Raw genomic sequence first — 23,400 nt, 5'->3', positions numbered from 1 at the left:
AAACAGTCGATGTTATTTTAAATTCTGGGGTGTATTAAATCATCTGAGGTGCATGAAAACACACTACCAGCTAAAAATTATTTTGAAGCCTCAGAGGGTGACTGCATGTATACCCAGCATTGTACATGCAGACAGGAAAAATTTCCTGACTCAAGGTGACTATCTAACACAAAAACATTTGCAATTGCACTAATACTTTCTGTACAGTGTGGCTGGATATATATCACCTGCAGGATTTTGCATGAAAGAAGATGGAACAAAATACTGACGATTAGACACCTTCTAATTCACACATCTCCCCCTCCTGCCGGTCTCTCTGGGATTAAAAGAAATGCTATTACTGAAAATTTTTACATAGCCAAACTGTGGCCCTACCTGAGTAGTCTCGGTGACTTGAACGGCAGTCGCTCATGTGGGAAAAGCAAAGACACGGCCAAGTCAGCTTGTTTGTATTAAGGTTATGAGTTACTAATAGAAAGACTAGTCGCAGCTAGCGACCACATGCCATACCTCCTAACCCAAAGCAGCTACCAGAATCTGCTCAGGAAATGCAAAAAAGATGTACTTTTTGGTGGTGGATGGCCTGGTAGCACTTATGCACTTAGGTAAGTGGGTTTATTTCCCCTACTTTTAATGCTAATTTGGCTATTCTTAAGAGTAACTGGACATTTATCTGCTTGGAGTACTTGATCTTTGTTACTATACTGTTCCTTGCTTTACTATTATTACCATATGTATCATGGCACAGGAAATGTATCTGACATAGGGAAATGCTGTTATCTTACTATACAGATAAATGTCTCATTGCTTCAAACTTGAGGTGGCAAAGACTTCTGCCCTTCCTTCTGCACAAGGAATTCCATAAATTTCATAAGAAGCTTAAAAAAAGCATTAAACCGAGTGTCAGAATACAGTGTCCCTAGACCTGACTGTAAAATAGTAAAAAGATACAAGTCCTGCATGTCTAAATTCTACTGGGAGCCAATTCCATAATGATGGAGATGAAGTACTTGAGAGCCAACTGATGTCAGTCGGTCTAGAAGACGTGCCAAATAGCTAGCAGTAGCTAACCTTGGTGAATGACAGGAACCAAAGGGTGACAAAAGGTCAGAGAGGAACACAGGTCCGCCAGTTTCAGAGTATCCTGAACTGACAGGGGAATCCCCAAAACACTGAAAACTTGAGCAATGTGATGTGAAAAATTGGATTTAAAGAAGATTTAGGCTGCTGAAATTTGTATTAGGATGTCATTAGCTATTATCCTGCAGAAAACCATATAGTAATGAATTCTATTAAACTGGAGCTGTACTGAAGAGCTGTTGAAATGCATTTTGGAGATGTCATAAATACAATTTTTTTTGTTTGTTTTCTGACAAATGTCAGCTGGATCTAATGTCAGAGGAGCAGTAAAATTGAGTAAAAATTCTTTAGATGAGAGTATCAGGTTTCTGAGCTTAATGATATGTCTGCTTACACTGTAGTAGTCAAAAATATAAATATACGTAGATGTTTCATTGAGTTACTGAATGCATCTATATTCAACCTCCTATTCAGTGATCACAGACAAATGCTCAATTCATTAAAAACATACTTTAGCCCCGATTGCCAGCCTAGCTATGATAAAGTGACTTGCATTCTGTTCTGGGCCATGAATCATGGTCACAAGAGTTAATTAAAGTTCTAATGGCAGGGTCAACAAGGTCAAGTGAATGAGTTTGTCTATATGTAATTAGGGCAGAATGGAAGATAATGGAGTTCAACAGGTGTAACTGAGAGCAGAAGCCGTCTCTCGTATTAGAGTGCTTGACTTGAAGATTCAGAATTGCTTTTGGAGTGAAAAGTTGGGAAAAATACCTTTTTAGTTGCCAACGGAAGAAATTTTTCTCTAGAAATGACAGGCCTGAAAATAGACAGTGTCCCAGTGCCGTCTTTGCTCTCATTTACAAACCTGCTGAACTCAAGCATGTGAATAACGTGGTTTCAACAGCACACATTTTTATTTTCTAGGTAAATGCAGTGTATCTATGACTGTGGAAAAATAAAGACAAATGAGAACATTTTGTAGATGGAAATTCATCCTGGATGTGGTTTATTCTACATCAGTTCAGTTTTAGAATTTCTGTATTTTCTCACATTAAAGCGATGAGTTCAATCTAAAGATGGCAAATAACAAAAATAATTAATTTGTGGCACTTTTCAATGTCATAAGAAAATGCATACTTTATCCTGACTCCCCTATACAGACATCTCTTGCTTACAAGCTTGCTGTTTTTAAAACACTCACTTTCCTCAAATACCAATAAACAGCAAAAGCGTACTCCATGAACAGGACAAAATGCATGCAGAATGATTTACTGCACAATCCTAAGAACCCAGTGTAAAAGCACTGAGGCAGGTTTATTTAAACTCCCTCTTCGGAGAGCAAAGGGAAACGTGTGAACGTGTAAGTGTCCCCATAGTCCTTCCCCAGCAGTCCCCCAGCTGTATGTTAACACATTTACGATCGCTATTGGCAGTGCAAATGTCTTTCTACTACCTTGCCAGCTCTCGAATCAGCCCTTCAATCAGAAGGCACACTTCTGCAAATGAAAAAGGAGTTCAGTTTCCATGCCCAATCAATCCTGGCATCTCTCCTCAGAGCGCCAGAAAGGGATGGTTAATTAGCGCCACGTATTACTGCGCTGGGGACGCCTGCCTGCAATGAACAAAAATGAGACCGTTAGGTCATTTCATAGAGACTCTACAGTTACGCCTACCCCAGTGACTTAAAATAGTGACTGGGAACATCCTTGGGCACAGAAACGGGATTTCACATTGAACTAAATGATGATAGAAAAGCTTCTTGCCCACGCCGGCCAGCACAACTGGGGAGGCTGGCCCAGGCCTGGGTCATACTACCGGGCAGCTTGTGGGCAGCCACCCTGCCTGGCAGAGTACACACCGGTCATGTCACGCCATGTGTCCCAGGAGCCTTCCCGGCACTTTTATGGTACTAGTATACACGTAGTGTGTTGTTACTTGTTAAGCTTTCACATAACATAAAATTTATAGTTGAATCAATTATAAAATAGATAATCCCATAAAATGTTCAGCCATTCCAAAATCACCCATTATATCCTGTCAGCTAGTTTTTGGCTTTTTCAAATGGCGGGAAAACAGGCTTGGTAGCTGTTAGGTTATGTGGCAACAGCCCATCTGCACACCCACGACAGAGCACAGAGAAACAATGTTGGAGCGGGAGCCCAAATAATACCCTGATAGGCTGCTCCCAGGCTCATCAAGGAGAGCCATCAGTCCATCTCCACAAGCCCAGAGGAGCACGGGTGCACAGCAGCAGGCAGGAACCCAAATTACAACCTCCTGAGGAGCAAACACCTTGTCCCATCTCCTTCCAGGTTTTTACCAGGAGAGCCTCAGCCCCGTTGCTCAGGTGTGAAACCCATCAAGATGAGTCACTGGGACAACTCTCTGCATCACCTTTCAGGCTAAGGGGGCTCCTGCCTAGGGGTGCGGGACACCTTACAGGATGCAGGGGAAGACTGTTTTTGGGATTGCCCAAGATTTATTATGGGATGTTTAGGGGAGGAACCAAAGGGTGAAAAAGGAGGGATTTAGGTGATTTGGGGAGGAACAAGTGTGGAAAAGTGTGTTTGAATGTGAGAGAGAGTCTGGACCTGCAACTGGAGTGGGGCTGCAGCCTCAGGGGCTTATATGTCCAGGTCCCAGCAACCGGGGAGACTGGGATCCAGGGCCAGCTACTGGGCAGACTGAGCATCAGAGCCCAGCTACTGGAGGGATCTACCTTGTACATGTGTATAAATATATCTTCTTACTAGTGGGCCTCCAACCTACTCAGCCAGAGAGGGAAGCAGGATGAGGCTGCGTTCGCGTGAATACTCCATGTGCCTGTCTGTGATCTGTGTGGCATACACGTGGATGTGTACATATATGCATATATGTGATATATATGTATGCTCTGTGTATGTGTGCTTGCTGCGAATACATCTTCAGCCTCGCTACTGTTTGGACCTGGGGGCACGGAGCTGCAGCAGGCTTGCTTCTCTCAGACTGTTTGATCCAGCACGATATATTTTCCTCTAGCAGTAGCAGCAGCAGCAATTTTGTAACCCACTCCTCAGTTTTTGTGGGTCTAGTCCTAAAGAGATTTTTCAGTGCTTCACTGTACTAACACTAACACCAGCGGAGATGCCAGAATATCTTCAAAATGTAGGCCTGTGGTAATCAGCACATTAAGCTTCTCAGCAGAAAGGCCAAATATTGATTTTTTTTTAAAAGACAGACTATTAAACTTGGTTCTTAGACATACAGTGGGGCCAGGGTAGAAAGTTTACATTGCTGCAGTTGTGTTATAGCTTCTCTCTGGATAAACAAAAGACTTCATTTTCAGTTCTATCAATCCCACACCATTCACAAACAATAAAATTAATTTCTAGTTTGAATAAATAAAGCCTACTAAATTGGTTCCTTTGCCAATACTTTCAAGCTTTATATTGAACTTGTTCACAAAGCCAACAGTGTCAGTTAACAAAACAAAAGATGTTGTTTACTATTTTTGCTATTAATTAAGCCAACTCCTTAGATACAAGTAGCTCATTGCGGTTAATTATCTCTAAAAGAATCCAAATAATTTGCAGCTTGCAAATCAGAAAGAAATATACCAATTTTTTGAGTTTAATTCTCTTAGTAATATGAACATTTTAGAGTTTGTGAGCTTTTACACTGAAATTCAAGGAAACAACTTTTCAGGAGCTGAAAGTCCCTAAAATTCACCTCCTATTTAATCAATTATATTGAAAGCTCTTTTAGATGATATTCTAAGGAATAAAGACATTGTTAAAAGTGATACAACAAAATTTGGAGCTAATAATAGACTGATACATTCAAAGCACATTCCTGCTTCCACTTAATTCTCAGATTTCCCATCCCTCAAAATTTATCCATCTGCAACTGAGGTTAAAGAAGGAAAGAACCTAATTGCTTTAATCCTCATGGAGGTAAGAGCCTAGAACTCACACAATTCTAGCTCCTTCCATATGGGAGCCAAGCTGTCATATTAAGGCTGTATAATGCATATACGATCAACACCAAACTGTATGGGCTGTCTTTCATAGGATACAATTAAACTATATTTGCTAAAGTTGTTACACATGCTAAGTCAATAAATTTTAGTGCTTTTTTTCATTCAAAAATGCATTTTCATCGAGTTCCCTTCACTGCATTGACAGTCTTCCAGTCACTGCAGTAAAAGAACAAAAATAGTGGCCACTATTTTTTTTCCACGCTCTTCTACCCTCGTACACAGAGTAAGTATAGTTCCTCCCTATCAGCAGATGGAGACAGAGTACATATGTTTTGATGTCATCATCCTTCAGCTAATTAAGAATTTCTCACCACACAACCTAGGCAGCATCCATTTGGTTGATCTTTGTATTTTCTTAACGATTCCAGGATAATGAATCAACATACCTTGGGTTTTAGTAATTTCTCTGATTTTAAGACTTTTTTCCATTTTGGGAATTACCTAAGAAATGTGATTCTGGGTCTAGCCCTACGTCTTAAGGCCCAGTGTGCTGTAGCACAAACAATCAGCATAACAGCAACACAAATCACCTGTTAACTTCCTGTGCTGGTTTTGGCTGGGATAGAGTTAATTTTCTTCACAGTAGCTAGTATGGGGCTGTGTTTTGGATTTGTGCTGGAAACAGTGTTGATAACACAGGGATGTTTTCGTTACTGCTGAGCAGTGCTTGCACAGAGTCAAGGCCTTTTCTGCTTCTCACACCACCCCACCAGCGAGTAGGCTGGGGGTGCACATGAAGTTGGGAGGGGACACAGCTGGGACAGCTGACCCCAACTGACCAAAGGGATATCCCACACCATATGATGTCATGCTCAGTATATAAAGCTGGGGGAAGAAGAAGGAAGGGGGGACATTCAGAGTGATGGCATTGGTCTTCCCAAGTAACCGTTAGGCGTGATGGAGCCCTGCTTCCCTGGAGATGGCTGAACACCTGCCTGCCGATGGGAAGTAGTGAATGAATTCCTTGTTTTGCTTTGCTTGTGCATGCGGCTTTTGCTTTAGCTATTAAACTGTCTTTATCTCAACCCACGAGTTTTCTCACTTTTACTCTCCTGATGCTCTCCCCTGGGGGGGAGTGAGTGAGCGAGCGGCTGTGTGGTGCTTAGTTGCCGGCTGGGGTTAAACCACGACAGTCCTTTTTGGTGCCCAACGTGGGGCTTGAAGGATTCGAGAAAACAACAGATTTGATTGGAATGTGCTAGATGGAATTTATAGCCGTTATTGCTGTTTAGCTATTAACAGACAGGCTCCTGTTCTTGCCATGGGGCTTGCTTGCCTTACACTATATTAGAGTCTAGTGCTCATTAGTGGCTGCTTTTTGCTTTTGCTGCTTGCTGTACTGCTGTACTGCTTATCATCTTACTCTGCTGTGCCTGGGAACATTTTGATAACAGCAATGGCCATGTGCCTGGGCTGGCAGATGGCCAGGGCATCGCTGCTCTTTCTGTGCTGCTGTACTGGGTGGAACTCCAGTATTGAACTCGAGTCAAAGGGACTGTGACCTGTGGATGAGTCCACACGGCAGCAGGACACCCCGAAGCATCTGTGGCTGTAGCTAAGCCCATACCAGAGCAGGTACATCTCAAAGCGTCTGTGGCCGTGGTTATGTCTGTGCTGCAGCAGGTATACCTCTGGAGGGATTGTGGCCCAAGGATAAGTCCATGCTGGAGAAGGTGCACCTCAAAGCATCTGTGGCTGTGGATAAGTCCATGCTGCAGCAGGCACACCCTGAAGCATCAGTGGCCGTGCATGAGGTCATGCTGGAGCACCTCAAAGCGTGTGGCCATGGATAAGCCCACGACAGAGCAGGTACACCCCTGGAGGGACTGCAGCCATGGGTAAAGCCTCGCTGGAGCAGGTATATCTCTGAAGTCATTGTGGCCCATGGAGAAGGCCACACTGGGACAGGTGCACCTCAAAGTGACTGTGGCTGTGGATAAGTCTATGCTGCAGCAGGTATACCCCTGGAGAGACTGTGGCTCGTAGATAAGACTCCACTTGGAGCAGGTACAGTCCTAAGGGACTGCAGTCTGTGGATAAGTCCAAGCCGGAGCAGGGGCAAGGGGAGGAGTTCATTGCAATGTTAAACCCGATGGTCTGGTCCAAAGGGACCAGGGGTGGAGACTGTAATGGAAATACCTTTAAATTGTTGTAACCTGGGATTTGAGTTGTGTGTTATGGGAATTACTATAGCAGGAACCACCTGAACCAATGGAGGACAAGCCTTACAAGAAGCAGTGCAAGTGCAGCACTGAACCCGACCTGAGCTGGCTTTGGTGCCCGGTAACTCCATGCAACACACCACCTCTCCTGGCCTGAGTGACCACCATAACAGATGGAGGCCAAAGTCATGGACTAAATGAACTCAGTGGACATTTTGTGGACATTTGTGGATATTTTACAGACATTTTACAGGGGTGATCCATAGACTAAGGGAATGATATCTGTGTATTGTATCAAAGCATGGGAAGCGGGGTGGTGGGTAATGAGAATGTATTGGCTAGTGTGGGACCTGAGCATGATGTAAATGGTATGAAGTAAGGGGTGGAGAATGTGCTGGTTCTGGCTGGGATAGAGTTAATTTTCTTTACAGCAGCTAGTATGGGGCTGTGTTTTGGAGCTGTGCTGAAAATAGTGTTGATAATACAGGGATGTTTTCGCTATTGCTGAGCAGTGCTTGCACAGAATCAAGGCCTTTTCTGCTTCTCACACCACCCCACCAGCGAGTAGGCTGGGGGTGCACAAGAAGCTGGGAGGGACACAGCTGGGACAGCTGACCCCAACTGACCAAAGGGATATTCCACACCACATGATGTCATGCTCAGCATATAAAGCTGGGGGAAGAAGAAGGAAGAGGGGACATTCAGAGTGATGGCATTGGTCTTCCCAAGTAACCGTTAGGTGTGATGGAGCCCTGCTTCCCTGGAGATGGCTGAACACCTGCCTGCCCATGGGAAGTAGTGAATGAATTCCTTGTTTTGCTTTCCTTGTGCATGCAGCTTTTGCTTTAGCTATTAAACTGTCTTTATCTCAACCCATGAGTTTTCTCACTTTTACTCTTCTGATTCTCTCCCCCATCCCGCTGCGGGGGGAGTGAGTGAGCGGCTGTGTGGTGCTTAGTTGCCAGCTGGGGTTAAACCATGACACTTCCATGAGAGATACTCATGTAATATTGCTGTATGATATAGTTCTTCAAGTTGTTGTTAATTATTTTTGCAACGCTATTCAACAGCGTCATAAATTGTGGGCTTAAATGCAAACATTCTAAAAAAAACCCCATAAGTAATAAGCTTAGGCAGCAAACTTAGCAGGAAGCTCTTATAAAAATTTTCTCACAGTTTGTTATTACAAATTGACTTTTTGTTTTGGCCCAGGTAGCAGATAGGAACTAGGTATTGCCTGGAGAGTATTAAGTGCCATTATCAGTTTCTTAAAGGAGATACTGCGCTATAGAAGTATCCTTAATTTCACTTTCAAAAGGTGTCTTTAATTATTCGCCATTCTGCAATTGTCTGCACTTATGCTTTTGTCACTGTCTCTTAAATCTTGTCCATTACATATCACTACAAAGAAAGTGCATGGGTACAGCCAAATGCCAAATAACAGTATTTATGAACTATTCTCAAACACGTGAGGGTAAGGTATTGATATCCTACCAAAATAACTGTTTCCTGGGTGTTTCCATAACGCAAACCAGCACAAACTCCAGGGGTTCAAAAGTAATGGAGTACTATTTTTCTTCATAGCCTTAATAAAAATCTGTAGCGTAATGCTTCAGAAAATAGTCTGTATTTAAAAGTAGGGCTTGCTGAAACCAAAATAGATAATTTATTTTAACATCTATTAAAACTTGTCTTCTGTCTCCCTCTGCTGAGTAGGAGTTGTCGTATTTCCTATAGCTGACCCAGTAAAAAAGAATTTGAAGAAAATAAGAAATACAAAAAGTGATTATTCCATTATCTTGGCATTTTGCGAACAGCAACACAACATCTCTTCTGTTAACATTCACTATTGAGCGATTTAGTCAGTATGTTGGGTCACACACAGTTTCTGCCACTCCCAATTTTGATTTGCTCCTGTTCACTGGGTTACCACAATTCTGGTGCTTCCAATCGTGAAGGAAGGATGCAACAGAAATATTATCCTTTCTATTAGAGTATTTAAAGTTTTCAACTATGCAATAGGAATGAGAGGAACCTCTTAAGTCTCCCAAAAAAATCCATGCCTACAGCTTCCATGACTTTTCAGTCAAACTCGGTGACTTTGGCTCTGTCTTCAGTCTTTGTCTGGTTAAATTGACTCTTTGTGAAGAAGTAAGTCAGTGAATGTAAACTCTTGTTATGTTTAATAATGGTCTCACATTAATGCAATCTATTACTTTTTCAATTATCTTGCTACTTAGAGTTACTGCAAATGTTTATGCAAATTAATTTTAGGTCATAGCTGTTTTCAGCTGATACTTTGGGGTAGATAGGATGCTCTTCAAATGAAACCTTTTGTTCCTTTTCAAATATTTTTAATTACTAAAGCCACTGTTTCTTCATTAATTTGCTACTTGTGACTATTGGAACTGTTTAAGCAATTTTTTTTTTTTTAAATTTTGTTTCAGTCTATTCCTTTGACATCACTTCAGCCCTCAAAATAGGACTTAACTGATGTACAGATTTTTGTGCTAGCATTTTGCACAGGAAGGAGTTTCACACAATACTACCAGTATTTTCCCTGACGGTACTCACAATCTGGAGCTATTGAATCCATGAGCGAAAGCTCTTGTTTGCTGAGTGCAGACTATATTTTAAAGCAGATAACTTTTATTTTGTATGATTAAAAAGGCATAAAAAACCCTAATGAAACTTGCACATATTATGTTAGTGATAGCAAAAAAAAAAGGTTCATTCTTGGTTCAGTTTCATAAGTGTTCCCTTGTATGATCTCCTTTTTCCAAATAACACAGCATACTGAATCATAATGTGTCTGTAAAAAGTCAGTCTGAATCGTTTAAGGAAATGCTCAGTAGAAGTTGGATCTGCTCTAGAGCATACTAAAATATGGTTCAGGAGAAGAGTCGTCATAACATAAGTCTGGCATTTCTTAACCTAACTATACCTAATTTACCTAATTATACCTAATACATCAAGTGAATTATACTTGATGTAATAAAGTGATAGAAGAAAAATGTTAGCAGAGAACATTGTGAAGAATGTACCTTTCCACATCAATAGTCAATAGAATTAATGTTAGAAATTGTAAAACTAATTAAAAGTAGGAAGGTATAATAACCCTAAGGAACTGTGAACAAATGAATGCTGAAAAAAGGAAATAGAAAGTAGAAACCAATATTAATAATGTTGTCTCTAAATAGTCAAATTATATCAGAGATATGCTTTGGCCAACTCTAGCTACGAAAGTACGAACGTCAAATGAGCTAGTAGGATTTTCTCTTTGCTCTTCAGCAGCTTACAGTTAGCTCGCAGATGGCTTCTGTCTCAATTCATTTTAATCCAATCAACTCGCCTCACTCTGTCCTATACTGACCCATAAGAATGGTTTTGGGGTGAAAAACAGCTGCTTCTTCCTGCTGATATTGGCATATGGAATATAGCAACAGCACTTCCTTTCACTCATCATGTGTCCATGGCTCTCAAGGTCAAAACTGCTGAAACCAAGGTAAAGGGAATTGAGTTTGTTTAGTGTTGTATGTCACCGGATAGTACTTAGAGAATGAGAGCGCTACTGTGGGGCTTGAAAAAGCAGTTGCTTTCATTCTTACAGTAAGAGTGTTCTTCAATGTTCTCTTCCTAAAAAAAAAAAGAAAAGGACACTTAATACTATAGTGCTGGTAGTAAGTACTGCAAAGTGCATCTTACAAAAAGGATTTCAAAATATGTGATGTAGTTCCATTTATGAGATATAATCCTTGGAAGTGTCTAATAAAATCCTACATTTGATGACACTGGTGTATTCCTGAAATTCTTTCTTTAAATTGTTTTAACACACAATGAAAGACTTGTGTTTTTTGCTTTGAAATACTTGAGGGAATAGAAAGGGAAAAAATAGTTTGAAAATAAAATGTATTCTGAAATTTTAAAAATATATGTTTAAATTTCAGTGGAAAGGCCAAATAAAAAAATGAAGTGGAATGTGATACAACTGGAAAATTTTCAAAAGGTTTTCATTTTTGTGTTATTCTTTTAGGAATATATTCTTAGCACCGAGCTGCATGCATTTCTTTAGCTTACTCCACTGAGCGAAGCATGCTATACCTAATACATCACTACATCCCTAAGAGAGGGACTAGGAATATTCTGGGTACAAAGAGAAAAATCCTGGGCCTTTGACGCCAATGAAATTTTGTCGCTGACTTCAAGAGAGGTTAGGAATTCACCTACTGTAATTAGAGGTCAACAGGCCATCGGCTCACAGACGTCCTTCAGCTCTGTGATTTTCACTTCAGTCCTGTCTCACCACTTTTATTACAGCACAAATCTACATCTTGAGCAGATAAGCCTTCAAGGAGGCAGTTGCTAGAGGAGGGGCAGCAGATAAAGGAGAATTACAGGAAATGTGCATCTGCTCAGAGCAACGGAATGAAAATGATTCCCACCAAAAATGTGCCAAAGATTAAACTTCCAATGCTTAGAGATACTTTGAGGGGGGTAGGAGGTAGCATGGCTGCCAAACTTGCACGTGACATTGTAGTCAATTAACATTATAGTGACCACGGTGTACGCCGTGGAAAAGAAGGGATCAAATGGGTTATTTGGCCAATTTTCATTTAGAATGAGACTAAAGACAGCGGAAATGGGAAAGCTGTATTTAGCCCTCAGACGAACCTGGCTGAAGAGATTAATCGTTCTCAGTTTTTGCTTGGTTTTGTTTTGATGTAGGGAAACAAGAAAAGAGTAAGACTGTCCTGGACATTTACTTATTGACAAATATCAGTTTGTACAGGCATGATGGATTTCTCTCCTATTGCATTAGAAACTAAAGCTCCTTGATCTCTCTCCTTGTGGGAGATAGATGCACTATTCAATATTTAGCACTTTACAATATTAAGCAATATAAAAATAAGTAGTTTGCTAAATACACCGTATCCACACTTCAGTCAGTGTCAGATGGTTCCATAAATATGTTATCTACCACACAACCATTCAAAGAACTAAGGTCAGAAGTGAACGTTAGAGCTGTTTGAGTGAAGCTTCATCCAGAAAGGCATCTGGTTTTGCTTTGAAGGATCTATTTCCAAAGGCAGTTTGTTCCATTGGCTAATTGCCTTTACAGTTCAAAATGTCCTTCATGCACCTTTCGAGTTTGTCTAGCTGTAAGTTGCAGCTGTTTACTTCTTGTGGCTTTTCTGGTAGATTAAAGTACCTTTAAGTACGTGGTATTTTCTGCCTGTGAAGGTACTTATCCATCATAATCAAATCAGCCCTCAGAGCTAAACAGATTGACCTCTTTAGGGCTGTAGTCCTAATGAAAAAAAAAAAATTTAGCCATCAGCTTCCTTTTGTGGCTCTTCTCTGCACCTTCTTAATTTCTTAACACACTTTAAAAATTGCTGACACTAAATTGGATGCCACTTTGTCTTCCCAGTGCTGTGTTTAGAGGTCATGCTTCTTCCTTATTTCTATTCATATTCTCCCACCTTAAAACCCAGAGCCTTAAGGGCTTGTTTTGTGTCCCAGTATTGCAAGAGAAGCTCATAAAAATGAGCTAGCATGAGCTAATGCTCATCTACAGCCCTTCTCAGAGTCATTGCCTCCTTGAATAAAGGCTCCTTTTACCAGCATATAACAAACTAAATCAAAATCGAAATTACACTTTAGAGCTGCCTTACGTTTTACATTTTTCACTGCAATCTCACCTGCCAACTGAGTTTTATGTAAAAATGGGGACTTAAAAAAATATTCTATGCCTTTTCTTCTTTTCTTTATTAATTTTGAATCACTTGTCAAGAACATTATCCAACTTTATCCTCAAAATCCACAAAAATGATAAAGGCACTCAATAACCAGTTTTGATAAAAATTCTTGAATAAAAGCAAATAAATAAAAAGAGCAAGTCTCTTTCAAACTTTGCAAAATGGAAATTATTGTTGAAGCTTTGCAGTATCTTATACATTTGGGTTTTTGTTTCATTCCTTTAGTCTGTTCTCCAAACAATTCCTCTTCCTTGCTGGTTATGAATATGCAATTATTATTTCCCCTGCCTCAGTCGCTGTAATCAACCTACACACACGTGATTCCTTTTACCTTTCTTCAGAAATGAGTCCTGTTCCTCTGTTAGTTGTTACCTGGTTTTTCTAAAATTCATCCCATTGCAAATATGGTGTCACCATTCAGAGATAAACTCTGGCTTCTTTTGCATTGATATAATGCTTCACTATATGCAGTCCATACTGACTGCTTGCCATTCTGATACACTGAAAAATTGCGTCCAGTCCTCTATATTTTACTACTTCATTTATGCAGGGCCACTTTTCGTGGATTTACTTCTGAATGAATATCTGTATTTCATAGAATCATAGAATCATAGAATCATTAAGGTTGGAAAAGACCTCCAAGATCATCGAGTCCAACCGTCAACTCAACACCACCATGCCCACTAAACCATGTCCCTAAGCGCCTCATCTACACGTCTTTTAAATACCTCCAAGGATGGTGAGTCAACCACTTCCCTGGGCAGCCTGTTCCAATGTTTCACCACTCTTTCAGTAAAGAAATTTTTCCTCACGTCCAATCTAAACCTCCCCTGGCGCAACTTGAGGCCATTTCCTCTCATCCTATCGCTTGTTACTTGGGAGAAGAGACCGACACCCACCTCGCTACAACCTCCTTTCAGGTAGTTGTAGAGAGCGATGAGGTCTCCCCTCAGCCTCCTCTTCTCCAGACTAAACAACCCCAGTTCTCTCAGCCGCTCCTCATAAGACTTGTTCTCCAGACCCTTCACCAGCCTCGTTGCCCTTCTCTGGACACGCTCCAGCACCTCAACGTCCTTCTTGTAGTGAGGGGCCCAAAACTGAACACAGTATTCGAGGTGCGGCCTCACCAGTGCCGAGGACAGGGGCACGACCACTTCCCTACTCCTGCTGGCCACACTGTTTCTGATACAGGCCAGGGTGCCATTGGCCTTCTTGGCTGCCTGGGCACACTGCCGGCTCATGTTCAGCCGGCTGTCGACCAGCACCCCCAGGTTCTTTTCCGCCAGGCAGCTTTCCAGCTACTCTTCCCCAAGCCTGTAGCGTTGCATGGGGTTGCTGTGGCCGAAGTGCAGGACCCGGCACTTGGCCTTGTTGAACCTCATACAGTTGGCCTGGGCCCATCGACCCAGCCTGTCCAGGTCCCTCTGCAGAGCCTTCCTGCCCTCCAGCAGATCAACACTCCCGCCCAACTTGGTGTCGTCTGCGAACTTACTGAGGGTGCACTCGATCCCCTCATCCAGATCATTGATAAAGATATTGAACAAGACCGGCCCCAAAACTGAGCCCTGGGGAACACCGCTCATGACCAGCCACCAACTGGATTTGGAATATTTCATCATCTTACTCTTCATTTCTCCATTTTAAATTTATTTTTGATCAGCAGGAAGTCCTGTAAAACATCAAAACATTCAAAGTCACTTGCTGTCAGCTCAGTTCCATTGATCGGGGAAATTCAGCATGGGATCTTGCAGGGCACACAAAAATGTGCAGGCTTAGGGCCCACATTTACATGTCCAAGTGTATTTACTTAATAATGGAATCACTACAGTAATGATGTTACCCTTAGATCATTATTGCATGAGAAACATTATCAGTTTGGAGATCTATGGAGGTCTTACCAGAGGAGTCAGGTAAACACACATTATACTAGTTTCAAATACTTGATAGCCAAACTGGAGGAAGGGCAAGAAAATTCTTAACTCATTATGTGTTTTGTACCTGGGCTAAGAATTTATACAATAGTCTACTCCTAAAACAGAAACTGAAACTGGGATGCTTTAATATCAAAAAGCAAAATGTAGCCACACATCCTTCCATTGTAAAGCATCATGTAGCACAATATTAAAGCTGGACAATATGAAACTGGTAGCAATTCCCTCTACAGTCACTGTCTCTCTCATGACTGCTTTCTATCCATAATTTTTTGGAGGAAAGTAAAGAGTAGAAGATGCAGGATGGAGGGGATAGGCAGAGAAGAAAATGAAACAATAAAGAAAGAGTCAGGAGTTAAAAAAATGGTCAATGAAAGAGGAAAGATACAAAGAAGTCAAGAAAGAGGAGGAGAAATATGACGTGATAAAGCATTAGATAGAGTGAGAAAATACAAGACAATCTGGAGTCTGTAGAAAAGAAAAACTGATTTTACTCATCCCTCTACCAGACTGTAGCAAACATCTTCAGTTTCCTGTTCTTAAGCAAGCACACAATATTGCCAAAGCAGTTGCTCAAATTTGATGCGTAGAGATCCCTAGTCCTGATGTCCCGTGTTTCCCTTTAAAAATTAAAAACCCAAATAAGCATCTGGAATGTCATTATATCATCACAGAAAAACAGAAATTAAAGTGTTCTGCATTAGCAAGACTCTATTATTATTACCAAAACATATTAACCTTCAAAACATAATTTTACATTATACCTGTAGGAATTAATACAAGTCCTAGGGTCTGCATAATTCAGGAAGCCAACTTAGATGATCAGAGATATGTGAATTATGCTTCACCTGAAAGGATCTCAAGGCATTTTATGAACTTTATCAGGTGAAGGCTCTCAGGTTTTTCTCTGGCTGCATTGTTTATGAAACTTCAGTTTAGAAATGAAGACGCTGAAATGGAATGAAAGAAATAATGATAACAAGGTATCTTAGGAAATATAAATTCTTTGTATCATTCTCTAGATAGCGTTTCTCTTTTTTTTTAAAGACACAGTATTTGATCATAAGACAGTGGTTGCTTTATGAAGCTTGCATTTTTTAGGGGTATTTTTTCAATTTGGAATTTATTTAGAATTAATTCACAAAAATTGAACTTTGAAAAATATGTAACAGATATCCCTCGTTACTCATTTAAGTTGTCTACATCCTTACCTTTGGAAGTTAGCACTAGGGTGATGTTTTCTAGAGGCTGGGAAACATAACAGTTACTGCTTTGCAATTTTGTACATTTTTATTTGTACACAGTTTCAACAAACTTACAAGGATGGCATTTCTTTTAAGTTAAAAATGAGGCTTAGTTAAGCATCTGGATGATCTTAAATTCTCAAGGCCTCCTGTGTAATAAGTATCAAGAAATGTGCTTCTCAGTCTCTGAACACTTATAAATTCAATAAGCAGTTGGTATACAGTAAAATAAAAACCAAAGAACCGTACATTGTGACCACACATTAGGAGCCGAAATGTACCAAAGAGCTTTTAACAACTTTGATGTAATTGGCAACAGAAAAAATTCTGTCTAAATATTTTATTTTCTAAATGTGTGTGGGGGTTCCACATTATGATTGATAGTAATCTGGAATTATTTTCTGACAATTATGTACCTAATGTAAACATGGCATTAGGTTTTACTGTCTTTTTCCCTTTTGCAGGTTGTTCTGGTGAACCTGTTGATATGCATGGTAGTTTTCTACACTGTGTACTATGTGGTCCTATCTGTGTGCTTCGCAGTATTCAAGTAAGATTTCCTTGTCTTTAGCCTAATATGATGGCATACGACAACTGGATATAATGGGTAGAGCTATGACTCTGTAGAGGAGGCATCCAGACTGGAGGCATCCAGTCCCAGTTATTCTGTGAACACATTTTTCAAATTCAGTTGAGTTGTTGTACCTGAACCTTTGTTCAAATGCACAAATTGGCAAATGGAGACTCAAAACTAACATACAATGCTGGTTCTAATCTACTTCCTTGCACTTGCACCATGCAAATAAGCGAACGTAAGAGAAAAGATGACATGAAAAAAGGAAAAGAAAGATTTTTACAGTCGATAAAAAAGACAAATTATATTCCCTTAGGAAGTTATTGATTAGCATGCGTAGTACCAGACGTGTCTTAAATACAAGCGGAGATCGTGGACTCTGTGTGCAAGGGCAAGACCACAACATGCAACGGAACGTAGAGAGCTTCTAAAAACCCAGAGTATTCCATTTGAAATTGTATTTAAAAGCACCCATAATATGTCATATAATCACTAAGGCTTTATTGAAAATCTCTGGTTATACTTGTTCATTCTATTTCCACAGGATTAAAATGTTGGATGGTTTGGCACCTTTTGATTTTAAGACAAATCCCTCATGGATTAACCCATATTATTTAGGTAACTGAAGTTTGTTTCTCTTTTTTTTCCCAGCCAAGAAAATAGATTATATCTGGATGTAAACTTGTGTTCCTTATGGACAGTATTTTAAAGCTGTTTTAGTAATACTAACGGTTTCTGTATTTTAACTACACTGCATTTAAATGCTTATTCATCTTCCCTGCACTTCTCATTTCTGTATTGCTACTCATCATTTGAGTGATTGTGAGGCTTTTCCTCAAGTTGTTCTTCTGATCTTGCATCGTCTGAAGAAAACGTGCTGCTTTGGCAGGATGCTTCATTTTCATTGCAGAACAATTACCTATTCTCTGTAAAGTTCCTCCGCAAAGTTGTTAAATTTATTCTTCATACTGCAGTGAATTTCTTATGAACCATATCGGATCCAGAGCTGAATAACAGGTCACATTCAACTAATGGAAATCTTGCTTTGGTAATGCCTGAATACAGTGGGCATCAAAATTTCAGCGTGATTATGGCTCAATCCCTAAACATATCTTTATATATCCTAAAACAAATTTCTGCAATTTTGTCTGAAGCTTTCAAAATATATTCTCTTTCCTAAACTGTCATTCCTAAAAAATTACATGCATACATGCATTTTACCTGATTTGTAATCCATTTTACAAAGGCAAACCACATCATCTGTCAGTAAAGTAAGTAAAGCTCAAAATAAATTGTTTAGTTCATCAGGTTAAAAAGAGTAATAAAAATTCATGGATATTTGTACAGTGTCAATAATGATTTCAGATGAAAAAAGAGCATTTCTGTTGTAGCAATGGAAAATAAAATTAAATCATATTCCATTAGAATTACTTTTCAGGGCCCTAATGTAATTACTGTATCTCAATATGATTTTTTTTCCCTGAAAATTTTATTAGCTAGTTTGATGCAGCATGTTTATATGCCAAAGACAGCAACTATATCATGCAACCGGTTAGTATTCCATCCCCCTTTCTGTCCACGGGATGAAATAACATGGATGAAATAGCAAAACACAACAGGATCTGTTTAAAGTCTGTGGGCACAGAAACAGAATGAAGCTCTCTGAATGATGTTGCAAATGAAAATTAGTTTACTAAAGGGTCTCACTCATGCCTGTTAAAAACAGAATTATGTCTTTAAAAGATAACCTCAAAATATAAATGGAAGTAGCTCAGAACTGAGGTATCATTACTGGCCCAGTTTCGTAAAAAAGTTTGCAGAGCTTCTGTCTACACTAAGCATACTTTCTAAATTACAAAATTATTGGCAAAATTTAAAGGGATACTAGCATCATGAACTATAATAAACTAAAAAACCTAAAATGCATTTTCAAACATTAAATTTTTTGAAGTGTTATTTCCTAGTTTCCTAACTACATGTTGTTTTCCGGTTATCTTCTTATTATTTTTTACATTTTTTAAACTGCTGGGTGAAAGATCCATATTACAGTAGGAACGAATTGACCCTATAAAGAAAAGAATAAAATTGAAAGGCACAAGATGCTGCCAAATGTATAAATTAAATACGGTGAAAGAAAACGATGGTCTCTCTACTCTCAGCTACAGTAATCTTAGGTATTACGTTACTGCAATAGTAAAAAAATAAATAATTCCATTAAAAACGTGACTTTTGTATGCCTGTGTACTTAAAAAGAAGAATAAAATGCATTTAGATGGAAAATTATATGAATTACAATTGCACAATTATGGCCTGTGGTATGGGAATTCAGGACTACAGCTAGAAGAGACGTCACGCGTTTTCCATTCAGCCCCCTGCTATCCCAGGTAGCCACCGAGCATAAAGTCAAACTTCACCCTAAAGGTGATTATTTTTGATCCCATTACACGTCGTAGCAAGTGAACAAGCTGAAAGCTAAGCACCACCTCATTGCTGTGTCGAAGGATACAGCTCATCGAATACCAGGTGAGGTTCCTCAACCTTCCCAGCGTAGCTGCTCCGTGCCTTCCAGACTGTTTTCCTGCCCACGGGGGAGGCACGGCTTGCCCGTGCCATTGCTTTTGCAGAGCTGTGCCCCGCGTCAGGGGAGGTGGTCAGCACAGGCTGGTGGCAGGGCATGGCTGGGCACGCTCCAGAGAAAGCACCACTTCATCACCAAGAGAAGGAATTTTCTTGATCAGATAACTTTAATAGTCTCTTTTGGCAGCATAGTTTAGCTGTTATCGCTTTGCTGGTAATCCCTGTTCATGGTTTAACACAACACAGAGCTGGCTGCTGAATGTCGGGCATGGCAAGTGCATGGCAGCTGTGTCAGCCTTGCTATCGGCACTGAGGAAAGCCAGGCTCCTGGTTGTATGTACCATGAGACCCATGCGGACGGGTGGCCTCTGCTCACCTTGTAGGCTCTCTGCTCTATCTCCCCTTGCATGTCTTGCCTTTAAATTGTTCTGATATATATATATATATATTCTGGTATATTTCATATATATATATATATGATGCAGTGAAGTCAACAGGGAGAAGGCTATGAAGTTTCTTTCCAAACATAACCTGTTAACCACACAATTCTGTTTTGGATGAGAAAAAATCTGATCAATGTCAGTAACAACCAAATCTATTTGGTGCCATATGCAAAGAGTGTGGATGGTCCCTAAGTAAAATTTCCACGCCATTTCTCCACTAGGCTATATAAACTGGTCATAATCCTGTCACTGGTCATAATCCTGTTAATCCTCGTGTTTTGCAAAATTAGAAATGAACTTTATAATGAAAACATTAGTGTAATATTCAGTCCTGTAAAAAATAATTTGCATAACTATCTCAGACATTTTAACTTCCTATTGCTATCATTTTGAATATAGGAAAAAGCCTTTCAAAACTGTGCTTGAAATACATTATTTTCATTTACAGTTCTTGTGATATCGTTGGAAATAACCTTCTTCATTTGTGGTCTGCTGTTTGCCCTGGTTGTGGAAGAATGGGTTTGGGATTACGCTGTAACAGTTACTATTATTCATATCATCATAACTTCAGTCGGTAAGTCAGTTTACGGCTAAATATATGCATAGTATCACAAATTGAAGGACCAATCAACTATGATTCATCTACTGTATTACTGGACTAACGTAATCATTTTTCCTTAAGCTAAATAAATATATATCTCTATTTTCCACCCATTTGACTCATGCGTGTATTTAAATCTTGCCATTTAAAACTAAATTCTGGTTTTGTTGCAGAACTTTAAAACACTATTTTCTTACTAAAAATTCAGAGTTTTAGTTTGTAATCTAACAGTTCATATCGAACAAACCCATCTTAGATGCAATTTCAGCATCTGGGAGGCGTGTTTTTCTCTAAAACAAGAAATTAATAGTTGTCCATGTCCTGACACTTTAAGATCTACTTATTAACACTTCAGCTCTAGTTCAGAGTAAAAATGAGGCTTGCTTCAGCAAAGCCAATTCAAAGTTTTAAAGTTAGATCATTTGAGCTAAATCTCATTAAGGAAAATAAAGAATTTTACCATCGAAGCATCTTTTTTTTCCTGAAACACTTCCCCTCAAAGGGAAGAAAAGGAAAAGAATTGGCTGCTGTAAATGAGACTCATCATCACTTTTTGCCAGTCCCTGGTAACCTGCTCCCTCTTCTCATGCTGTTTAGCAGAATGCTGCTATGGCTGATTAGGAAATATATTTTAACCCCATGCTTGCCAGAGCCCATTTGGGGATTCTTTTCTCCTATAACAATGAGCTTAGTATTTTTATGCTAGAATTTAGAAATAGGAAAAATATCACTGACAAATTAGGACTCCCTCCCTACTACATAATAATTCATCTTCCATTTTCCAATGCTTTGTCCATTTGTCTTTTAGCACTTTATACAGACGGGGATTCCCCAGTTACCATGACAAGTTCAGCCAGAGACCAACAGAGACTTCATCTTAAAAAATTAAGCATAATTTCTCATCTACTGAATTTGATTTCCTGGAATTTAAACTACTGTTATTCCTTGTGAATAACTTCTGTATTTAAATCAAGGAATTTACAAAAACTACAACAAAACCTGCTTTGTATATAATTTATACAGGAAGGTATCTTCTATCAATATATTAGATGATGCATTTTGATGTCCAAACAACCCCATATTTGTTATTGTTTCTGTCAGATAGCCAACCAAAGCTCTGCTGGCTGACTCTGAGCTGCCAGCATATGCAGTGTGCCTCCCAGCTCACTTTACTACCCTTACAGCCCTGACAGCTTTTTTTTGGGGGGGCAATATTGGGTCATATAATGGCCCTGCAGTTGATCATACAGTGGGGATGTGGGTCAGCTTGCGTGAGGCAAGGGCAAGCGCCTGACACAGCAGAGAGCACGCTGTGCAATAGCGCTAGCTTGCAGCGCGCACACCCAGCCTGTCTTTCATGCACTGCATCACCCATTAAACTGAAAATGTCAGGCAGCTTAATTTATTTGCATTGCAGCAATATGTAGGCATTCTAGCAGGGGATCGGTGTCTCTGTTGTACTAAACTGTGTACAGGTAAGTAATAAAACAGGCATTTCTTCTGCAGAGAGTGTAAGAGCTCCGTTTAGCACACACTTATTAGGTTTAAGACTTGCCTTCCAGTGGGATCGCTCACTAGGCTAAGCTTAATGGTATGGCCAAGTATCTGAACGATCAGGACCTAAATAGGCATTTGCAATTTCAATAAACGTAAAGTATATAATTTATGAAACATAACTAAGCAGACCTTTGATAACATAATGTAATGTTTGCGTGTCCCCATCCTTTTTGTTTAAAAATTTACATTTCTCCTTTTCTTCTCCTTGCAGTTATGTCTGAATTCCCCCTGATGTTACACTGGTGGCTGGCATTAGGTATAATTACATTCTTTAAAGTTTAAATCGTTAGAATCCGTGTAGAAAATTAGTATTTACAGTATTACTTGTTTCTATTAAATGTCTGTTGTCTCACTAATTTGAGAATTGTCAACATTTAAAGAAGAAATACATTCTTTTCATTTATACTTCTTTTAATGACACAGGTAAGTAACGCTGGGCTAACATTTGCTTGAATGTTAGTACCAGAATGTACTCAGCTTGTGTTAATCTTGCTAACAAATAGCAGATACGCTCATGTTCTTGAAATAAACCATGATTAAGTCCCGACTAATCAAACTATTTCACTTAATTCAGGTGTCAAAAAGACAGTTGTCCAAACTAGTCTTCCTTGGTACCCTTTATAATCAATGGCAAGAGACAGGCACCTTCAGAGACAATTTTTATAAACACGATGCACAGGTGCTTATGATAGATGAGACAAAACCCAGTCATCACATTTTGTTAAGAGTGAATGGCAAACCTACATTTCTGAATCTTAAATTTTCTGTAAAATTAAAAGTGTAGCTTTGTACTAGAATATACTATCTTGAAAAATAGTTAAGGGAAAAGGACTGGCTTCTGTTCTTCTTTCTTGTATGATGGATAATAAGGATCGACAGCTGCAGTAAATTCCTAAATGATGGGGACAGGCAAATAAATTCCCTGTCCTGTGACTGGTTTTGCATCAGCAGCTGCTGAGGCCGATATCTTTGTAGGTACCTAAAGCCTTGGGCAAAATGTTTAAGTAGGCAGGCCATTTTTTAAAAAAATTAAGATAAAAAGAATGTCTGTTTAAAGTTTTATCATAACATTTATATTCCACTATAAAAATTAATATAAAACAGTCATATATTTTCTTTCAGGATCTGGAGTAATTTCAATGATTTGTGGAGGACAGATTTTGTCATACTGCTTGTTCAAAGACAACTTCATTTACCCAGTTCTAGATGATTTTTGAAAAGGAATAGTGGAACTTGCCTTTATATTTATATGAATTCTATGGTTTCATTAACAACATAATTAAAATGAAGTTAACAACTGTCTAATTGTAAAGCTAATATTTAGCTTACTAGACCTCTTGTATCTTACATTTGTTTGCAATGTCAATGTCATCACTTTTAGCTGTTGTATGTAATCACTTTTAGCTTTTGTATGTACATTTTCCATTAAGCAAATGATTAGATACACTGTC

The 23,400-nt window shown here is 39.4% G+C and overlaps 1 protein-coding gene across 1 annotated transcript; it reads left to right on the top strand.

Annotated features, from left to right (window-relative positions):
• Window positions 1-10,735: 10,735 nt before the first annotated feature.
• On the top strand, window positions 10,736-23,166 carry TMEM244 (transmembrane protein 244). The gene is made up of 6 exons (XM_076335495.1): window positions 10,736-10,768; window positions 16,662-16,747; window positions 17,316-17,389; window positions 20,240-20,365; window positions 22,161-22,205; window positions 23,072-23,166. Exons 1-6 carry the CDS (start codon window positions 10,736-10,738, stop codon window positions 23,164-23,166), a joined length of 459 nt encoding a protein of 152 aa, XP_076191610.1.
• The last annotated feature ends 234 nt before the right edge of the window (window positions 23,167-23,400 follow it).

The sequence above is a fragment of the Aptenodytes patagonicus genome, chromosome 3, assembly GCF_965638725.1.
Source record: "Aptenodytes patagonicus chromosome 3, bAptPat1.pri.cur, whole genome shotgun sequence".
Taxonomy (NCBI): Eukaryota; Metazoa; Chordata; class Aves; order Sphenisciformes; family Spheniscidae; genus Aptenodytes; species Aptenodytes patagonicus.
The sequence above is the reverse complement of the archived record's forward strand: the minus strand, read 5'-3'. Positions and strand labels throughout refer to the sequence as shown.

Excerpts from the sequence above, each read along its gene's own strand:
- TMEM244 (XM_076335495.1), top strand. The coding sequence starts at position 10,736 with ATGGCTCTCAAGGTCAAAACTGCTGAAACCAAG. Across the intron at positions 20,366-22,160 it reads TATCATCATAACTTCAGTCG|TTATGTCTGAATTCCCCCTG; the intron begins GTAAGTCAGTTT and ends TTCTCCTTGCAG. Across the intron at positions 22,206-23,071 it reads ACACTGGTGGCTGGCATTAG|GATCTGGAGTAATTTCAATG; the intron begins GTATAATTACAT and ends ATTTTCTTTCAG.